Source organism: Halichoerus grypus, chromosome 7, assembly GCF_964656455.1.
Source record: "Halichoerus grypus chromosome 7, mHalGry1.hap1.1, whole genome shotgun sequence".
Classification (NCBI taxonomy): Eukaryota; Metazoa; Chordata; class Mammalia; order Carnivora; family Phocidae; genus Halichoerus; species Halichoerus grypus.
Genome location: NC_135718.1, coordinates 115,604,822 through 115,627,279, shown reverse-complemented (window position 1 = coordinate 115,627,279; position 22,458 = coordinate 115,604,822). Strand labels below are relative to the sequence as shown.

Sequence of the window (22,458 nt, the reverse complement as noted above, 5' to 3'; positions counted from 1 at the left end):
CGTAATACCTTCTAGGTCCACCCAGGTTGTCACAAATGGGAAGATCTCATCTTTTTTTATGGCTGAATAATATTTTTTGTGTGTGTGTGTGTGTGTGTGTGTGTACACACCACATCTTCTTTATCCATTCATCTATTGATGGACAATTAGATTGCTTCCATATTTTGGCTATTGTAAATAATGCTGCAATAAACATAGGGGTGCATATATTGTTTCAAATTAGTGTTTCAAATTAGTGTTGAATAAACACCCAGGAGTGGAATTACTGGGTTGTATGTATGGTATTTCTATTTTTTATTTTTTGGAAACCTCCATACTGTTTTCCACAATGGTTGCTCCAATTTACATTTCCACCAACAGTGCAGAAGGACTTCCCTTTCCTCCATATTTTGACCAACACTTGTTATTTCTTATCTTTTTGATACTAGCCATTCTGACAGGTGTAAGGTGATATCTCATTGTGGTTTTGACTTCCATTGCCCCAATGATTACTGATGTTGAGCATCTTTTCACATACCTGTTGGCCATGTGTATGCCTTCTTTGGAAAAAATGTCTATTCAGGTTCTTTGTCCCTTTTTAAATCAGATTATTTGGGGTTTTTTTGGTGTTGAGTTGTGTCAGTACTTTATATATTTTGGATATTCACTCCCTATCGAATATATCCTTTGCAAATACCTTCTCCCCCTTATTTTAACCATTTTAAGTGTCCAGTTCGGTGGCATTGAGTTGTTTTTGTTTTTTTTTTTAAACACTGTTTGCAACCCTTATCATCATCCATCTCTGTAACTTTTTTGTCATCCCATACTAAAACTCTGGGCCCATTAAATAAACAGTGACTTCCCTTCCTCAGTTGTTGCCCCTGCAGCACTCCTGGCAGCCACGATTCTACTTTCTGTCTTTGAATTTGATTAGGCGATTTAACTGTTGCTAAGTGTACATTTCGGTGGTATGAAGTACATTCATGTTGTGTAGCTGTCACCATTGTGCATCTCCAGAACTGTTTCAGCATCTCAAGCTGAAACTCTGTTCCTCTAAGTAATAACTCTCATTTTCTCTCCCCCTTGTCTCTGGTAACAAATGTCTACTTTGTGTTTCTATGGATTTGCCTACTCTACGTACTTGATATAAGTGTATGATCATACAATTTAGTCCTTTTGTGATTGGCTTATTTTAGCATAATGTGCTTTAAGATTCATCCATGTTGTAGTGTGTGTCAGAATGTCCTTCCTTTGAGGCACCTGGATGGCTCAGTCAGTTAAGCATCGGACTCTTGACTTCAGTTCGGTCGTGATCTCAGGATTGTGAGATCGAGCTCAGCTTTGGGCTCCATGCTCAGCGCCTTGGCTTGGGATTCTTTCTTTCCTTCTGCCCCTCCCTCCCTCACCTTTTGCACGCACCCGTACATGCGCATTCTCTCTCTTAAAAAAAAAAATAAAAAGAATGTCCTTCCTTTTTAAGACTGAATAATATATCATTGTATGTAAGTACCACATTTTGTGTATTCATTCATTGTTGAAGGGCACTTGGGCTGCTTCCACCTTTTGGCTACTGTGAATAATGCCGCCGTGAACATGGATGTACAGCATAATTGTTTCCTTTTTCATTTTCTTTTGATCTTTAACCATATATCTACATTAGAAATATTTTTGCTGTCATTAAAGTGTATATGCAGTTCTTTTTTCTACTTTTTAAAATGTAACATTTTTTCTCATGTTGCTATTGAAACATAAAATCAGGCTGCCCTAGACTTAAAGTCATGAGACCTGTTTTTATGTTTTATTTCTGTGTGACCATGTATATCCTCTAGCAAGTTATATAGCTTCATAGATTTCTAGTTACCTCATCAGTAAATTGAGCATATGGTATTCAGTTCATAAGATGTTTAAGAGTGATAAAGTAATATATGTGGAGTGCATTTTAAATTACAAAGTGCTAGTTAATGTTCAAGTTACTATTATCTATGTAATTTAGACAACTCTTCAGTTGTTGGAGATTTAGGTCAAAATTTAAAAAATTTTAAAGTTTTACATTCAATATCATGCATAATTTTTGTTTATTTCAATAATCTCCTTAAGATACACCTAGAAGTAAGATTATTCTGAGTCAGAAAATATGAGCAGTTATATGAATCTGGCTACGTAGTTCTTGTCAAAAAGTTTTTCAAAATGATTGTGTAGTTCAGTTGGCTTTTTTTTTTTTTTTGAAGATTTTATTTATTTATTTATTTATTTGACAGAGAGAGAGAGAGAGACAGCGAGAGAGGGAACACAAGCAGGGGGAGTGGGAGAGGGAGGAGCAAGCTCCTGGTTGAGCAGGGAGCCCCATGCGGGGCTCGATCCCAGGACCCTGGGATCATGACCTGAGCCAAAGGCAGACGCTTAACGACTGAGCCACCCAGGCGCCCCGTTCAGTTGGCATTTGATACTGTTTTTCTCCCAGCTCTGGGTTTTATCCTTAAAGGTCTTCAAAAGGTTACTTTTTCATAGGGATAGAACAGTACTTCATTCTTGCTTAATATGCTTGTCTGTTTTTTACCATTTTATTTAAGAACAATTTATTTTTTAACATCAAGTGGGGGTTGTTAATAGAAGAAACTTTATTCTTCTTAAACGGAAGCAGAAGGATGAACTACTTTATTTTATATATGAAAAATAACTTCTAAGAAGTCTGATCTGTACATTTTATTACTTTCTTGAAATATAGGTATCAATTATTTCTCAGTAGCTTCTGACATTGGCAATCAGCTTTATAAGAAATTTGCTTTATAGGGCTGGATTCACTCCCTGGAAATATTCAGAACTCACTTCTTGACGAGGAGAAGGTACACTCTGGCTCGGAACGTGGCTCTCATCAAGGAAAGAAATCTGGGACCAGTAGCAAACTTTCTGTTAAAGATTATGAGCAGACTCTTGACACTGATAGCATTTTGGAGGATCTTTCTGGGCATTCTATGAGGTAAAGTAATGTATATTTTGTACCTGTAATTCATATTTAATTAAAGTTATAATATCATTGATGTTCAGAGAATCCATTCAATAAATTGCTGTATTTTCTGAATAGACTTGGTAGTTTTGTTCATAGTTTGGGTCTTTATATTTTAAAATATGGTCATCTCTCACCTAAACTATTACAGCCTCTCTCAGGAATACTTTGCCTGTAGCACAATCCACCTTTCTATTCTAAATGCCATTGCCACTGTTGTTATCTTGAATCAATCCTTTGACCAAGAAACTGCTCTCCTTAGGGTATCCTGGGAGCTCACAGCTACTCTGTGGATGAACTCCCAAGAACTTAACTTTATTTGAAGTGTTTCACTAGGCTACCAGAGACTATCTCATTTCCTTTATCTATACATTTCTTCTCATCTGTGTTCATCCACTCTTTCAACACAACTACTTAGCATCCTTTTGTCTCATCTGTTTCTTCCTGTGAACTTTTCTCTCCTCAACTTATTTGTTGACTCAAGCAGATTTTGAAATCTCACTCTTATAATGATTACAGAGAGCTTGCATACTCTTTTTTTTCCTTCTTTTTAATTATCATACAGTATTATACACGGAGTCTGTGGCTTATATATGACATTTTGTGATTGCTTCATATGCAGTTTCTACTCCTTTGTCTGCATGGCTTTTTATCTATTGCACTAGTTTTGTCCTTCTGGAAATTTAAGCTATGAGAAGACATGGATTTATTTTTTTCTTTTAAAACTAACTGTTTGCTTTTTCTAGTAGAGTCACATACAGATAATCAATTTTAATGCTTTCATGTTGTAAATCTTACATTGTTAATTCCATCATTGCTATGTTTAAAATTGAATTTTAATTTTTTTGTCAGAAAACTTTACCTTTCCTTAGAGATATTCATGATAATTTATTTGGCAAAATCTGCAAAGTTAAACATTTCTAAAACAGAATCCACAGCCAAATAAATTTGATAAATGCCCCACACTATAGAATAGACTTCCCCCACCACCTTCCTCACCTATAATTTAAGGCTTTGATGAAGAGGTGTTCACATTTTAAAAAAAATAGTTAGCGTATTTTTTTCTTTACTTATTTGGCTATAGTCACTTTCTGTCCCCAAGCTCTTTACTTGTCTGTCCTTTTTATTTTTTGGAGAATTTATTAACATCGTTGGAAGCATAATTTTGGAAATGCTAGTCTAGGTGAATCTTCTTTGCAGAGCAAATACAAATTCAGTTTGTAAAACCACAAGATGAGATTCAGGCAGAGTACTTGGGTTTTGATATTGTGTTGGAATTCTTTCTTGGAAATCTAGTAAGAGACAGAAGTAATAAAATTATTTTTCTGTTCCATAAATGAGGTTGTTAGACTATTAGAAATAGTAGTTCTCTAAACCATCAATAGTAAATTAAAGGTCACTGTAAACAAGTGAGTATCTCTCAAGACTACTTTTATTCAAATACTTATATGCTGGATTTAAGAGAAACGTCTATCTTTGAAAACTATCTCCTGGTTTTATTAAAGCTAAAAGTAAACTTCTTTTACTATGTTAAAAATATGTTAACTGGGCTAACTTGCTTTATGAAGTATCTTTAAGTAATTTATTCAATAAATGAATGTTTAGTGCGTGGCATCATCTTTTTGTTATGAGAAACAGTAACTTTAATGAGTCTAATTTCTCAGAGAGGGGCTAGGCATGTGCCTTGTATTGAAATAAATACATTAAGAGTTATTATAATCAGACTGCTTATATGAGAGGTTACTTCTTATTAGAAAGTGCAGGAAAGAACTATAACATTAAAAGATAGATGAAAACAAATGAGTACATATAAAGTACTTAAGAGATGGTTAGTAGGAAAATAATTTTTTGCTGTGACTTTTTGGGTTAAGAGGAATAACAAAAGAGTGGATTTTGTCATTTCTTAATTTTTAATACAAAATGATAACTTTATTCTCTTTCAGAGATAGATTTTAAGACATTTTTTATATGATAGGCTTGACCTTACCTTTTATATATGACTGTAATTTTATTGCTATATGAGGTCTATGTATTTTAGAAGGTTTTGCCTCATACTGTAATAAGTGATTCATTATATATGTACGTTGTAGAAGAAAGAGTTAAGTGCCAATTTAATTGAGACTCCTTTTCTATTTTATTATTTTGGGCAGGGTTTGTGCCTGGCTCATTCACCACTGTAAGTCTAGCAATGAGAGCCATACTCAGTCATTCATTCAACATGGCAACTATGTTGAATTATTAAATGCCTGAATCACAGCCTTTTAAATGTCAATAAAGAATGTAATGCATGATGTTCTTATGAATTGTTTAGCTGGCTCTTGAAGTAGTTTTCCTTTCTCTAACGTCTTTATGAAACAAAACTTCTAGTGTCTCATCAGACAAGGGAAGATCTCAGAAAACTCCAACTTCTCCTCTGTCTCCAAGTTCCCAGAAATTGTTGCAGTTTGACCTTCCAGGAACTTCATTAGAAAGATCTAAATCCTCGGTAATAACGCCTCCATCTATAACAGGATTTAAGCCTAATGCACCTTTTACCGATATGAACCTTGCTGCCAGCAGAACAACTACAGAGATGGCCTCAACACCAGGCAAGTAGATCTATGCACTTGTAATTTAAGATACTACTTTTGTCCCTTAAAATCCGTTTTATTTCAGTCGAACTGTAGGGAAATGTTATCCCATCAAGTGAATGTGATTACTTTTTGAAGTATTCAAAATTGTGCAGGAGAAGAAATATTGAAAAGCATGACAGATTCAACATTGGTGATTTTTCCCCTTTTGCCAGCCTGAGTCAGAACACACCTGGAAAATAGACACCGTGCTAATTAAGTCACTGTCTTTCATGCAATGGAAAGCAAACTCTTTTTGGTTCTTAAAATGAAAAATGAATTTCAAAAATCTGAGAGGTCGTTTCTTTTACATTTGACAGTTGCTTATGCCTTCTAGGTTCTAAGCGCTTTTCTCCTGCTGGCCTCCAGCATCGTATGGCGGCAGAACTCAGTTACCTGAGTGCCATTGAGGAGTCAGTGCGCCAGCTATCAGATGTGGAAAGAGTTAGAGGCATATCACTTGCTCAGCAGGAGAGTGTATCTCTGGCTCAGATCATAAAGGTATTTTTGGAGTTTTCTTCTTTAGCTTTCTGTGTTTTTTCTCTTTTCTTTACTATTTAAAATAGTTTCAATGATGAGGTAAAAAACCAAAAACCAGCACACAAAACTTTAACCTGCTAAGTAGAAAAAAATAGTCTTGCCATATAGCACCTATAAATAACCCTGGGGAAAACTGTCATATAGAGTACTAAAAAAGTTAAACATAGAATATTTGACAGCAGAACAGTAATTCAGCCATTTTCTCTCAAATATTTCATTTTCCTCATTCTTTATTTTTTTTAAATGACTGTAAAAATCAGCTCATCAAGCAGTTCTCAATATTTTCTTTCATTGACAAATCAGAGATGACTGAGTTTTTATTGTTTTGTTTTTAATGCTTTATTTGTACCAAAAAGAAAAGTTTCTGAGATCCAGGTATTTAATAAAGCCAGGATAATGTGGACTTTTCCTTAGCTAACAAAAATCCAGTAAAGGTAGAAGCAGTGTTCTAATGTGGAGTTGCTGTTGCTATCTTTAAAAAAACAAACAAACAACAAAAAACCCTTAGTATTTACATATAAAATACACAGATTTTAAGTGCATAGTTTGATGAGTTTTGATCAATGTAACCACAACCCTAATCAAAATAGAGAACATTTCTGTCACTTCAGACAGTTCACCCATGGACCTTTTCAGTTAATCCCCTCTCCCAGAGGCAATTACTATTCTGATTCCTAATCACCACAGTTTATTTTTGCCTGTTCTAGAACTTCATATAAATGGAAATATACTTTGTACTTTGTTGTGTTTAGCTTATTTTATGTGGTATAATGTTTTTAAGATTCATCCATGTTGTTGTATCTGTTGTTTTGTTCGTGTTGCTTTTTTGCTGAGTAATATTCCATTGATCAATATAACATAATTTGTTTATCCCTTCTCCTCTTGATGTACATTTGTATTTTTTCCAGTTTTTGGCTATTAAAATATTCCTGTTATGAATATTTTTTACAACTCTGTATTCAGCATATGTTTTCATTTTTCTTGCTTTAATACCCAGGAGTGTAATTGCTTGGGTCAAGTAAAAGTATATACTTAATTTTATATGAAACTGCTATACCGTTTTCCAAAGTTGTTGTACTATCTTATACTCGTACAGCAATCTATGAGAGTCCCAGTTGCTCCACATTTTTGCTGTCATTGGTATTCTAGGCATTCTAGTGACTATGAAATAGTATGTCATTGTGGTTTTAATTTGCATTTCTTTTATGACTGGTGAGGTTAATAATCTTTTTGTTTATTTATTGACGATTCTTACATCATCTTTTGTGAATGTCCAGATTTTTTGCCTATTTCACATAATAGGGTTGTATATCTTTTATTTATTGTTGTAGAAGTTCTTTATATATCCTAGAAACAAGTCCTTTTTAGATATATTTCAAATACTGTTTCCCAGTCCTTAGCTTGCCTGTTAATTTTTTAAAAAATTTTTTTGTCTTTTCATTTTTAAACTATCTTTTTAAGTGCAGAATATTTTCATTTTAATGAAATCTAGTTTTTAATTTTTTTCTTTTATGGTAGTGCCTTTTGTTTTCTACGAAATCTTTGCCTACCCTAAGATGTTAAGATACTTTAACAAAGATATTCTTTTATGTTTTTCTAAAAAACTTTATAGTTTTGGCTTTTATATTTAATTGTGTGAGCCATCTAGTTACTTATGGAGTGTGAAGAGGGACCAAAGTTCATCTTTTCCTCCATCTGGATTTTCAGTTGTTCCGTCACCATTTTCTTAAAAAGACTTAAATTACCTTGGCACCTTTGTCAACAGTTAAGTAATCACTTATATGGAGGTCTATTTCTGGACTCTCTTCTTTTCCATTGATCTATTTGTCTATCCTTAACACCAGTGCCATACTGTTTTACTATGTCTTTAGAGTGAGTCATGAAATCAAGGTGTAATTATTTCAACTTTGTTCTTTCTCAAGGCGGTTTTGGCTATTCTAGGTTTTTGCATTTCTATATAACTTTTAGAATTAGTTTGTCAACTTCTACAAAAAAAAAAAAAAGGCCTGGTTTTTTATTTTTACTGATTTTGGTATGACTGGCATTGAATCTGTCAATCAGTTTGGGGAGAGAATTTACAACTTAACAGTATGTCATTTTCTCATTTGTGAGCATCATACCTCTTTCTATTTAGGTTTTAAAAATATTTCTCTCTGCAATGTATTTTTCAGTGTAGAGACCTTACACATTTTTAAATTTATTCCTAAAGCTTTTATGTCTTATGATGCTGTTGTAAATAATTTTTTCTCAATTTTGTTTTGCATTTGTTCTTCCCAAAATACTTAAAGACCGTTCTTTGTGTGGAACTGTCCCATACTTTTCAAGGAGTTGTGCATTCCTGCACCTCTCCCAAGAAATAACAGTAATGCTGTTCAGTCATCATGACAGCAAAAACTCCCCAGACATTTCCAAGTCTCCTTGATGGAGACTGGAGACGGACTGGTAACAACTTGGTTAAAAATCACTGGATTGGGGATGGGCGCCTGGGTGGCTCAGTTGATTAAGCGACTGCCTTCAGCTCAGGTCATGATCCTGGAGTCCCTGGATCAAGTCCCGCATCGGGCTCCCTGCTCGGCAGGGAGTCTGCTTCTCCCTCTGACCCTCCCCCCTCTCATGTGCTCTCTCTCATTCTCTCTCTCTCAAATAAATAAATAAAATCTTTAAAAAAAAAAAAAAAAAAAAAAAAATCACTGGATTGGGGAAATTGGCCCCATTGTAGTGGCCATTACCTTGAAATCTAAAATAGTACTGAGATTTTCTACCATTTTAGGGATACATTATAATTCTGGGCTTCCAGATTTGTACAGGGCATTACATAACTTTATACGCAGCCTTTCCACCTTTAGAAAATCTGTATTTAGCACTATTCCAGAAGAAGTGAAAAAATATAAATTGATTGATAGTGTTGTATGAAATAGTGGAAAGAAAGGGTCTTGGCGAGAAGGAGACCTTTTCTGGGGCAATATTTTCATGAAACTACTCCTGTAAAGCCAAAATAAAGGAATCCTAAAATTCTGTTATCTTTATTTTTACACATAGGACATTTTAATCTCTTTTAAAGAGTTGGGTACTGTAGCTTTTGCTTTAAAACTAGCTTTTTGGTATGAGTTCTTAGTCCTGTATGCCTTGGAAATTTTTTATGCTATTGCATTATTTGACACACGGTAGGTGGTCATTAAATATTTTGATAAACTATTTAGTTTGCTGTCTTTACATTCTAATTGGTTGCTTCAAAAAATATTACATTAGGAAAATAGTATTACGGGTAATATCGTCACTGTGTTAAAATGGTTTAGTATTTTAGAATTAATAGTTGATCTTTTTTTTTTCTTTTTTTTTTGAAGGCACAGCAGCAACGCCACGAAAGAGACTTGGCCCTTTTGAAATTGAAGGCTGAACAAGAGGCTTTGGAGTGTCAGAGACAGTTAGAAGAAACCCGAAACAAAGCAGCTCAGGTACTTATGTTTGCAGCAGGCACTGGTTTTTTAAATCTAAATTTGTATCTTTGAAATCACTTCAGTATTCTTTTAATTATATAGGAGTAAAAAAGAAAAGATACAATAATGCTTTAGTACATTATGCCATTATGGGTTAATTTCATGTCATTTGACTCTTGTAGCAATCCTGTGAGTTAAGTTAGTCAAGATTTATCCCCAATTTAGAGAAGTGGAAGCTGAGGTACATAGTAGTTACTTGCCTAAAGAAACATCAGTTCATGAATGGTGGAATTAAAAATTAAACTCCAGCAGTAATTTTAAGACTCTAAACTCTAGATTTTAAGACATGAAATCCAGATGATAGTCAAGTGTTTTGTTTTACAAGGCATTTGAGCCATGAAACACTTGGGGTGGGGAGAGACTGAGACATAACAGATTCTCTTTTTTACTCCCTTTTATTTTCAGGTCCATGCAGAATCCATACAGCAGGTGGTCAAATCACAAAGGGAAGTAACTGAGGTCCTGCAGGAAGCAACTTGTAAAATAGCCGCTCACCAAGCAGACACTGCTCGCCTCACCACAGATGCGGCTCGCCAAATCTGTGAAGTAAGGCCATTGAGAAACCCTTTTCTTTTTAGTCAGTCTGAATAGATTTGGTCTTAGGAATTTCTGACATCTAGCAAATACGTACTTTTGATTGGTGACTTCCAGTGGGAGCCATACATTATTGAATTAGGAGGCACCATTTATTGCAGTATGTTGTACGTGTGAGTGATACAGAGGCAGAAAAAATGGAGAACTCTTAATGTCTGCCCTTGAGTAAGCTTTTTAAAAATGTGTTGATTTTATTGATGTATAATTTACAGACAATAAAATATATCCATTTTAAGTATATTATTTGTTGAGTTTTGACAAATATATAGATATAGGTATCTAATCAGATATACGTATCTCTACCTACATATTTCTGTGTCTTTTCTTATCTATCTGTCCATCCCTATAAACACCACCATAATCAAGAAATAGAATACAGTTGAATCTTGAACAACATGGGTTGAAACTGTGAGGGTCTGCTTACGTGCTCAATTTTTTTTGACAAATACAGTACAGTACTATAAATGTAATTTTTCTTCCTTAGGATTTTCTTAATAACATTTTCTTTTCTCTAGCCTACTTTATTATAATAATACACTGTAAAATACATAAAATGTATAAGATATGTGTTAATCAACTATTTATGTTATGGATAAGGCTTCCAATCAACAGTAGGCTATTTAGTAGTTCCGTTTTGGGGGAAATAGAAGTTATCCACGGATTTCGGCTGCTTGTGGATTGGCACCCCTAACCCCCATGTTGTTCAGAGATAACTGTATTTCCAACACTAAAAAGTTTCTTCATGCCCCTATCCAGTCAGTCCCCAACTTCGGTCCCAGGAAGCCATTGATCTGCTTTGTATGAAGATGATTCCTTTTCACCTACAGTGATGTTAGTGTCTTGTCTTTTACTATACCAAGGATAAAGCCAGAAATAGTTTTACTCTTGTCTGTATATGGAATATCATAATCTATAGCTGTAGTTTCAGTTTATTTTATCTGGTACAATTTAGGATTGTTTGTGAAATGATTCTGTTATTAATATTAAAAAGTCAGGAACCTACTGGGTTGGGTACTATGGGATTGTGCAAATAAGTGTAGATTCTTTTAAGAAAATTTTAGACAACATTAGCAAGGATTTCAAAAACACTTCAAGTTGTCAAGGCAGTGATTGAATGAACACCAAATGAATAATACATGCAGCAGTTGCAGTAGTGGCGAAGAGTAGGGAAAATACCTCACATTTTAAGTCAGAAAACAGATATAGGAAGTAGTAATTCAGTTGATTCTTAAGATTTATTTTTGGTTTATTATGGCTTATTATATGACTTGAAGATTTTGCTTTAATTCATAGGTTGCTATAGCTAGATGAAACCTTAGAAATCTTGTGGTCCATCCAACCCTTTATTTTTATAAGGAAGCTGTTGAGACTTAAAAAATCTAAATGACTTGCCCACAGTGTTTTACCTATTAATGGCAGAATTTACTTGGTCTTAATCCAGTGATCTTTCGAAGACACTGTGCTCCTTCTCAGTTTTCTGTGATTTTTTTTTTTCACATCTACTTTTGCCTTGTGTGTGTTCTTATTTAGATGGCAGAGTTGACTCGAACTCATATCTCAGATGCCATCACTGCTTCAGGAGCTCCCCTGGCAACGCTATACGACCACCACCGACAGCATGCTCCAGACTTTGTGAAACAGCTGAGGACCAGAGCTGAAACGGATAGGTTAATATTCAGTCGTTCAGCTAATATGCAATGAGTATCTCCTATGTCCCAGGCACTGTTGTGGGTACTGGGAATATAGTTATGGGCATACAGTGTAGTGGGGAAGGTAGATATTGTAATCAGATATTCACTTAAGTGAATGAACACTTACAAACTGAGACAAATGTTATGAGAGAAAAGAACATATATCCCTGAGACATATAACAAAGGAATTTGAATAGCCTGGGGGTACAGCAACGTCAGAGAAGGTTTTCCTGTGGAAGGAAAGCTTATGGTGAGATCTAATGGATGAAAAGGAGTCCGTGATTAGATAAAGAATAGGCAGGTCAGTAGGAAGAGAAAATGAGGGAAGAATGTGACTGGAGGCAGAGAACAAAGGGGAGAATGGTAGGAGATGACGCAGGGATCAGATTATGGTAGGACATTGCAGACCTTGCGGATTTTGGAGTTTATTCTAGGAACAATGAAAAGTCATTAGTTTCTTAGGCAGCCTGGGTGTTGTGATCATGTTTGTGTGTATTTTTTTACATCACATTTCGACTGTCTCGAATTCATAGATTTAAGTCCTTATTCACGTTTATTGATACTTGGGGTGATATGTGTTTATTTCTCATAAAGCAAAAGATACTCTTTTCTATGAGTGAATGTCTTTCTTAAATACTTTGTTATAGCTATTTCATAATTTCTATTCAAGATTTTATCTCATTAATATTAAATGACATTTAAAATCCTTCTCTTATAAGAGACTTTAAATGTTTAATCAGTTTTTATTCTCTTTGCAGGAAAAGTCAATCTGTTTCACTCTCTCAGAGTAAAGAAGGGACCCTTGACTCAAAGCATCAGAAGTATTCCCCTTCATTTGATAGTTATTCTGAGTCTTCAAGATACAAGAATCATGATCGAAGGTGAAAACACTTTGATTTAGTAAAGTGTGATAAATGGCTTAGACATTGCTTTCTTTTTTTACTTCTTAATCTCATTTCTTTAAATAAAATAGTGTCTTCCCTTCAAAGTTCTGACTTTCCCCTATTTGACTAGCTGATTTATAAAATAGTTGTTCTATGTAATAATGTAACTACCATTCCTTGAGAGCCTGCCTTGTATAAGCTCCGTGTCAATTTCTTTTTCCTGCATTTAATCTTGACGACAACCTTCCAAGACAGATATTGTCCTCTTTTTATAGTAGGGAACAGAGGCTCATGGAGTTGCTAAGAAACTCACCTAAGGTCACATAGATAGTAGCACACCAAGGAATTGAACCTTGGTTTATCTGGCTCCAAGGCCAATGTTTATTGGGCATTGCTTTGCTAACATCCATATTTCTTGACATTACTGTATGTACTAATTGTTGTAATTATAAAAGAAGATCGAATACTTTGTCATTGGTTCTTGCATTGTATTAACATCTGTAGTTTTCAATTATGGTTCTATCCTTGGATTAGAAGATTTTCGAAGCTCCTTTTCCAGCATTCTTAGAGGTAGGATACCTACATTGTCAAAGTAAAACCTCATTTAAAAAATTAAATCATGAGACTAAAAAACATTAGTGTGGGGTATTAAGTACCTACTATATCTCTGGAACTATGTGACTTTCATTTGACCTTCACTGACCCTTAGTTCATTGAGGCCGTCAGCTGGGTCACTACAGGGGATTCCTCATAGTTTTCCCAATCTCTTCCCAAACCATTCCCTAATCTCTTCACTAACTACTTGGTAACTAGAGTGATTTTTCTAAAATTTGCAGCCAATTTGTTACCTGTTTGAAACCTTCAGTATTCCTTTAGAGCCACTCACTTGAGTGGAGTAGAGCATTTATTATTGAGGCTTTGGTCCATCTCCAGCCCTGTCTCTTGGCATTTCCCGTCTTATCATGTTCCACTAATTATAACTACTCTAATGTAATTCTCTAATAAAAGAGCCATGCTCTCTCTCTCTTTTGTGCCATTACATATGATATACCTTCAATTTTTAAAATTTAAATTCAATTAATTAACACATAATGTACTATTTCAGATTTAGAGTTCAGTGATTCATCACTCGTATAATACCCAGTACTCATTACATCACATGCCCTCCTTAATGTCCATCACCTAGTGACCCCATCCCCCCACCCACCTCCCCTCCAGCAACCCTCAGTTTGTCTTCTATGCTTAAGAGTCTCTTATGGTTTGTATCCCTCTCTGACTTCATCTTGTTTCATTTTTCCCTCTCTTCTCATATGATCCTCTGTTTTGTTTCTTAAATTCCACATATGAGTGAGATCATATGATAATTGTCTTTCTCTGATTGACTTATTTCACTTAGCATAATACCTTCTAGTTCCATCCATGTCCTTGCAAATGGCAAGATTTCTTTCTTTTTTTTTTTTTTTTTGATGGCTGAGTAGTGTTTCATTGTATGTATATACTACATTTCCTTTATCCATTCATCCGTTGATGGACATCTGGGCCCTTTCCATAGTTTGGGTATTGTGGACATTGCTGCTATAAACATCGGAGTGCACGTACCCCTTTGGATCCCCGCATTTGTGTCTTTGGGGTAAATACCTAGTAGTGCAATTGCTGGGTCATAGGGTAGCTCTATTTTCAACTTTTTGAGGAACTTCCATACTGTTTTCCAGAGTGGCTGCACCAGTTTGCATTCCCACCAGCAGTGTAAGAGGGTGCCCCTTTCTCCGCATCCTCGCCAACATCTGTCATTTCCTGACTTGTTAATTTTAGCCATTCTGACTGGTGTGAGGTGGTATCTCATTGTGGTTTTGATTTGAATTTCTCTGATCCTGAGTGATGTTGAGCATTTTTTCATGTGTCTGTTGGCCATTTGTATGTCTTCTTTGGAGAAATGTCTGTTTATGTCTTCTGCCCATTTCTTGATTGGATTATTTGTTCTTTGGGTGTTGAGTTTGATAAGTTCTTTATAGATTTTGGATACCAGCCCTTTATGTGATAAGACACTTGCAAATATCTTTTCCCATTCTGTCAGTTGTCATTTGGTTTTGTTGACTGTTTCCTTTGCTGTACAAAGGTTTTTTATCTTGATGAAGTCCCAGTAGTTCATTTTTGCCCTTGCTTCCCTGGCCTTTGGTGATGTGTCCAAGAAGAAGTTGCTGCGGCCGAGGTCGAAGAGGTTGCTACCAGTGTTCTCCTCTAGGATTTTGATATCTCACATTGAGGTCTTTCATCCATTTTGAGTCTATTTTTGTGTGTGGTGTAAGGAAATGGTCTGGTTTCATTCTTCTGCATGTGGCTGTCCAGTTTTCCCAATGCCATTTGTTGAAGAGACTGTCTTTTTTCCATTGGATATTCTTTCCTGCTTTGTTGAAGATAAGTTGACCAGAGTTGAGGGTCCATTTCTGGGTTCTCTATCCCATTCCCTTGATCTATGTGTCTGTTTTAGCTTGAAGTCCGGCATTGTGATGCCACCAGCTTTGGCTTTCCTTTTCAACATTCCTTTGGCTATTCGGGGTCTTTTCTGGTTCCAAACAAATTTTAGGATTATTTATTCCAGCTCTGTGAAAAAGTTGATGGTCTTTTGATAGGGATTGCATTGAATATTTAGATTGCTCTAGGTAGCATAGACATTTTAAGAATATTTATTCTTCCAGTCCATGAGCATGGAAGGTTTTTCCATTTCTTTGTGTCTTAATTTCTTTCATGAGTGTTCTGTAGTATTCCAAAAACATACCCTTTGTCTCTTTGGTTAGGTTTATTCCTGGGTATCTTATGGTTTTTGGTGCAATTGTAAATGGGATCGACTCCTTAATTTCTCTTTCTTCTGTCTCATTTTTAGTGTATAGAAATGCAACTGATTTCTGTGGATTGATTTTATATCCTGCCACTTTGCTGAATTCCTGTATGAGTTTTAGCAATTTTGGGGTGGGTCTTTTGGGTTTTCCACATAAGAGTATCATGTCATGTGCAGAGAGTGAGAGTTTGACTTCTTCTTTGCCAATTTGGATGCCTTTTATTTCTTTTTGTTGTCTGATTGCTGACGCTAGGACTTCTAGTACTATGTTGAACAACATTGTAGTGGACATCCCTGCCGTGTTCGTGACCTTAGGGGAAAAGCTCTCAGTTTTTCCGCACTGAGAATGATACTTGCTATGGGGTTTTCATAGATGGCTTTTATGATATTGAGCTATGTTCCCTCTATTCCTACACTGTGAAGAGTTTTAATCAAGAAAAGATGCTGTACTTTATTAAATGCTTTTTCTACATCTATTGAGAGGATCATATGGTTCTCGTCCTTTCTTTTATTAATGTAGTGTATCACATTGATTAATTTGCGGATGTTGAACCAACCTTGCAGCCCAGGAATGCATCCCACAGGTTTTGAATAGTTGTGTTTTCATTTTCATTTGTTTCCATGAATTTTTTAAATTCTTCTTTAATTTCCTGGTTGACCCATTCATTCTTTAGTAGGATGCTCTTTAACCTCCATGTATTTGAGTTCTTTCCAACTTTCCTCTTGTGATTAAGTTCTAGTTTCAAAGCATCGTGGTCTGAAAATATGCAGGGAATGATCCCAATCTTTTGGTACTGGTTGAGACCTGATTTGTGACCCAGTATGTGATCTATCCTGGAGAATGTTCCATGTGCGCTCAGAAGAATGTGTATTCTCTTGCTTTAGGATGGAATGCTCTGAATATTATCTGTGAAGTCCATCTGGTCCAGTGTGTCATTCGCAGCCCTTGTTTCCTTGTTGATCTTCTGCTTAGATGATCTGTCCATTGCAGTGAGGGGGGTGTTAAAGTCCCCTACTATTATTGTATTAATATCAATATGTTTCTTTAATTTTGTTATTAATTAGTTTAATTGGCTGCTCCCATTTTAAGGGCATAAATATTTAAAATTGTTAGATCTTCTTGTTGGATAGACCCTTTAATTATGATATAGTGTCCTTCTTCACCTTTTATTACAGTCTTTGGTTTAAAATCTAATTTGTCAGTATAAGGATTGCTACCCTAGCTTTCTTTTGATGTCCATTAGCATGATAAATGGTTTTCCACCCCCTCACTTTCAATCTGCAGGTGTCTTTGGGTCTAAAATGAGTCTCTTGTAGACAACATATTGATGGGTCTTGCTTTTTTTAGCCAATCTGATACCCTGTGTCTTTTGATTGGGGCATTTAGCCCATTTACATTCAGAGTAACTATTGAAAGATACAAATTTAGTGCCATTGTCTTACCTGTAAAATCACTGTTTCTGTATATTGTCTCTGTTCCTTTCTGGTTATGTTACTTTTGGGCTCCCTCTTCGCTGAAAGGTTCCCCTTTAATATTTCTTGCGGGCTGGTTTAGTGATCACAAATTCTTTTAGTTTCTGTTTGTTCTGGAAGCTTTTTATCTCTCCTTCCATTCTGAATGACAGCCTTGCTGGATAAAGTATTCTTGGCTGCATATTTTTCTCATTTAGCACCCTGAATATATCATGCCAGTCCTTTCTGGCCTGCCAGGTCTCTGTGGATAGGTCTGCTTCCAGTCTAATGTTTCTACCCTTGTAGGTAATGGACCTCTTGTTCTGAGCTGCTCTCAGGATTTTCTCTTTGTCTCTGAGATTTGCAAGTTTCACTATTATATGTTGAGGTGTTGACCTATTTTTATTGATTTTGAGGGGGGTTCTCTGTGTCTCCTGGACTTGAATGCCTGTTTCCTTCCCCAGATTAGGGAAGTTCTTTCCTGTAATTTGCTCCAATATGCTTTCTGCCTCCCCCTTTCCTCTTCTTCTGCGATCCCAATTATTCTAATATTGTTTTGCTTTATGGTATGCCTTACCTCTCAAATTCTGCCCTCGTGATCCAGTAGTTGTTTATCTCTCTTTTTCTCAGCTTCTTTATTCTCCATCATTTTGTCTTCTGTATCACAAATTCTTTCTTCTGCCTAATTTATCCTAGCAGTTAGAGCCTCCATTTTTTATTGCATTTCCTTAATAGTCTTTTTTATTTCAACTTGATTAGATTTTAGTTTTTTTATTTCTCCAGATAGAGATTCTCTAGTGTTTTCTATGGTCTTTCAAGCCCAGCTCGTATCTTTATAATCATTATTCTGAACACCAGTTCCAACATCTTACTTATATCCATATTGATTAGGTCCCTGGAAGTCAGTACTGCCTCTTGTTCTTTTTTGAGGTGAGTTTTTCCATCTTGTCATTCTTGCAGAAAGTGGTCGCTTTTCTATTTGTAGAGTTGTAGCTATCTTCTTAGATCTCCAGTTGAGTTCACAGGTGTTCAGAATGATTTAGTAGCTATCTGGCTAAATTCCTGGGCTCAGATAAAGCTAAGGTCTCCTATTCCTCTGCCATCTTGGACTCTTCCAAGATATACCTTCTTTCTAGACTACTGTTTTGGTGGTCTATTTCATTTAGTTTCCTTTTGCTCCCCTCTGAGTCAGTGTTACCCATAGTCTGTTTTAGATATCCCTTCTATGTTCTCCTATAATACTCCATATATAACTGTTAGAGCCTTTACCACCTTCTATCTCCTGTTCCTTTACTTTTCAGTTATGGACTACACTAGAAATTCTTTGAGGTCTTCATTTTCATCACCCCCAAAAAAAGGCCTCTACCCATTAGCAGTCATTTCTTATGCCCTCTCTTGTTCATCTTCTGACAACTACTAATCTTTTTATTTCTGTTCTCTGTGGATTTGTCTATTTTGGACATTTCATATAAATGGCATCATACAATGTATGGTCCTTTATGACTGGTTTTTTGACTTAGCATAATGTTTTTAAGGTTCATCTATCACATATTAGTATGTTATTCCTTTATATGGCCAAATAATACTCTTTTGCATGGATATCCCACATTTTATTTACCGTCAGTTGATGGACATTGGATTGCTTCTACTTTTTGACTATTATGAATAGTGCTGCTACGTACATTTATGTACAAGTTTTTGTGTGAACATAGGTTTTCATTTCTTTTGGGTATACACTTAGGAGAGGGATTGCTGGGGGGCGCCTGGGTGGCTCAGTCGGTTAAGCGCGTCTGCCTTCGGCTCAGGTCATGATCCCGGGGTCCTGGGGTCGAGCCCCGCATCGGGCTCTCTGCTCAGCAGGGAGCCTGCTTTTCCCTCTCCCTCTGCCTGCTGCTCCCCCTGCTTGTGTTCTCTCTCTCTCTCTCTTTCTCTGTCAAATAAATAAATAAAATATTAAAAAAAAAAAAAGAAGAGGGATTGCTGGGTCATATAATAACTCTGTTTAATTTTTTGGAAAATTGCCAAACTTTTCCAAAACAGCTGCTCCACTTCACATTCCCATAAAAATATAAAATTATTTTTACATCCTCACCCAACATTTGTTATTGTCTCTCTTTTTTATTATGGCCATCCTAGTGAGGACCATCTTATACTGCTATCCCCAGAACTTAGCAAAATACCTAGCACACAGTAGACAGTTTACTACATGTTTACCTAGTGAATCATTGGCACATAACTGTTAAGTGGAATAATTGAGATTAATTCCATATCCTTCTGACTCCAAAGCACTTGCTCTCTCCTGCATTATATCTTTTACCTTATAGCTGTATTATATGGTTTATACTTTCCAAAACGTTTATTAAACCAGACAAATAATTGCACAATATTCTGATAAATACTATCATAGAAGCATACAAAATAAAACAGTATAAACACAGAGAAGTGACCAAACCTTCCTTGGGAGTGGGAGAAGGTATCCGCAAGCACTTTGCAGAAGTGATACTTGAACTGAGTCTTAAATCAAGGAGGCAGAACAGCCTTAAATAGGAAGACAGGGAAGGAAGGGCATTTCAGAAGAGGAGATAGCTTATGGAGTGGATCTCAAAACATGGCTTGTGATTGGCTCTCTCTCTATATATATATTTAAATGAATGAATAAACTAAGGAAAGCAAAGGGGGAGGAAGAAAAACACTGACCTTATACACAGCTAATGAATCGTTGAACACTATATCAAAAACTAATGATGTACTATATGTTGGCTAACTGAACATAATAAAAAAAAATAAAAGAAAAAAGAAAAAAAGAGAAAACAAGTTCACTAAGCATTTGGAAACTTGAGGCTTAAAGTCAGGGGAAGGGCAAAAGTTGTTGGTATAGGTTTAAGGCTCAATCTAAATGATACTAGTTAAAATTACAGCGATGCATAAGATTGCCAAGGGACAGTATGTAGCATAAAAGAGAAAGAGACCAGAAACAAAACACTGGGAATCACCATCATTTTAAGGAAAGCCAGGAAAATTCAAACAATATAAAAGAAACAGAAAAACTGGTTCGGGAGATAGAAAAGCAGGTGAGAGTAGAACAAGGAGTGTAAGAAAGGAAAGTCTTTTATTTAACATTTAATTTTGATTTAATTTCAAGCTTACGGAAATGTTGCAAGAATAATACAGAGTTCCTAAATATTTTTTTATCCTGATGTTAACATTTTACTACATTTGCTTTAGCTAGTGGAGCTTTTAAAGAAGGAGGTAGAGATCAACACCGTATAATGTTGCAGAAAAATTATCCATTGGATTTGGGAATTCAAGTTTAGGTAGAGGTTGAAAGGACAATTCCAGTAGAGTAGTTGGGATTGAAGTAGATTTTGATAAGTTGTGATGTTGATGAAAAGTAAGGGAGTTGAAACAGCCAAATAGAAGCCCCTTTTCCTAGTATTTTGATTTTAAAATGAAAGGAAAAGGGGAAGTGGTAGCCTGAGAATAGTGCTTACTTACCATGGCTATTTAAGAGTGAAACCTTCCTCTTTTCTACAACAGTTTCTTCTCAGACTTCTGTCTACTTAGCATTTTATGTTTTATGTTACTTGTTTCATCATTTCATATCTTGATCATGAGGCACATTCCCCTTGCCAAATGAATTTACTTTGAATTTATGAACCTTATTTTATCACCCTTTTTCTTTTTTGTTTGTTTCCATAATATCTATAAACAGAAGTAGTAGTGGTAGCAGCCGTCAAGAAAGCCCTTCAGTTCCATCTTCTAAGGAAAATGAGAGGAAACTTCATGGTGAAAAGATGGAGAGTTCTATTGATGAACAGGTTCAGACTGCTGTGGATGATTCTTTACGAAGTGACAGTGTGCCATCTCTTCCTGATGAGAAAGGTAACGTTCCTTGCGTGTGTATATACAGTTCTTTGTTTGGGAGGCTTCCAGAACCCTTTGACATATTTGTGATTGAGCTAGTTAATATAATTAGAACATGGTTGTGTGTGTGTGTGTGTGTGTGTGTGTGTGTGTATTTGAATCTGATATTAAGTGTATCCAGGTGAAACTATTTCAAAGCTATACATTATGCCAGTAACCCTTGCCAATATTTTAAACACGATTGTGTGTCGTGATCCTAAGGGGAGGCAAAACTAAACCTAGGAGAGCATACATGTGAATGGAAAATAGATATTCAAAAAAATTACTTTTATCCTATCATCAATATATAACATAATCATAAAAAAGAGAATACGTTATTAGAACTTTAAATTTTAAGCAACTTTAAATTTTAAGCAATATAAGCAATTTCTTATAAATAATGATAACATTAGATATAGCAACTAGATTAAAATTCATTAGTTCTTTCTAGATCGTAGGTATATCCTTATCAAATCATGGGTAGTAGACAGTATAATTAAGAAAACAGAATTTGGCAACAAATGACACCTTTAAGAATTTTTTTTAAATGACTGGCTCTTAAGCAGTGTATTTGATTGATGGCCTAGAGAACTGTAGTCTTCAGAGCAGGATGGGCAAGACAGTCTTTAAAGGGAAAGAAGATGTTTAAATAATGATTTTGTTCTCATCCTTTATATTTGTTTGTAAATTTTATAATGAATGTAATTTATGGGTATAGTAGTCTATATTTAATGAATAATTAACAATACAGATCTTGTTACCAGAAGTAATTAATTAATACCACCTGGCTAATGAATATAGATCTTGTTATGCAGAAGTAGGGTGTTCCTATAACAAATGCCAAATACGTGGAAGTGGCTTTAGAACTGGGTAATGAATCGAGACTAGAAGAGTGTTGAGGTACATGCTAGAAAAAGCCCCCAATGCCTTGCAGATCCTGTTGGCAGGAATATGGATGGTTAAAATGATTAAAATATGGTTAAAAATGATTCTGATAAAGTCTGATGGAGATGGAAATTAGGAATATATTATTGGAAACTGGAAGAAGGTCAGTCCTTGTTCTAAATTGATAAAGAATTTGGCTGAACTGTGTTTCTAGTGTTTTGTGGAAAGTGGAAGTTAAAAGTGATGAACATGGATAGTTAGCCAAGGGGATTTCTGAGCAAAGTGTTGAAGGCATGGCCTTGGTTTCTCCTTATTGCTTTTAGTAAAATATGAGAGGAGAGATAAATTGAAGGAATTGTTAAACGAAAAGGAACCAGAACTTGAAGATTTGGAAAATTCTCAGGCCATCCATGTTGTGAAAAATGAAAAAGCATGTTGTGGACAGAACACCAAGGATGTGACTGGACAATCACTCCGTAAAAAGATTATCCATGGATCTAAGCAGCCATCTCAGCAGAAGCCAGTAATAGTAGAGATGGGATTATACCGGCAGAGGCACTGCCAATTTGGACGAAAGAGCACAG

At 35.6% G+C, this 22,458-nt stretch overlaps 1 protein-coding gene across 5 annotated transcripts in view; it reads left to right on the top strand.

Moving 5' to 3' along the window:
* CEP350 (centrosomal protein 350) overlaps nt 1-22,458 on the top strand; it is a 157,446-nt gene that overhangs the window by 62,307 nt on the left and 72,681 nt on the right. For 4 of the 5 annotated variants that reach the window (XM_078078102.1, XM_078078103.1, XM_036100002.2 and 1 more), the window contains exons 15-22: nt 2,770-2,956; nt 5,351-5,571; nt 5,930-6,093; nt 9,477-9,587; nt 10,035-10,175; nt 11,754-11,890; nt 12,673-12,795; nt 20,799-20,968. In XM_078078102.1, the coding sequence (XP_077934228.1) occupies nt 2,770-2,956; nt 5,351-5,571; nt 5,930-6,093; nt 9,477-9,587; nt 10,035-10,175; nt 11,754-11,890; nt 12,673-12,795; nt 20,799-20,968 (1,254 nt within the window). The remainder of the gene's footprint in view (nt 1-2,769; nt 2,957-5,350; nt 5,572-5,929; nt 6,094-9,476; nt 9,588-10,034; nt 10,176-11,753; nt 11,891-12,672; nt 12,796-20,798; nt 20,969-22,458) is intronic. The other variant, XM_078078104.1, reaches the window with a different exon arrangement.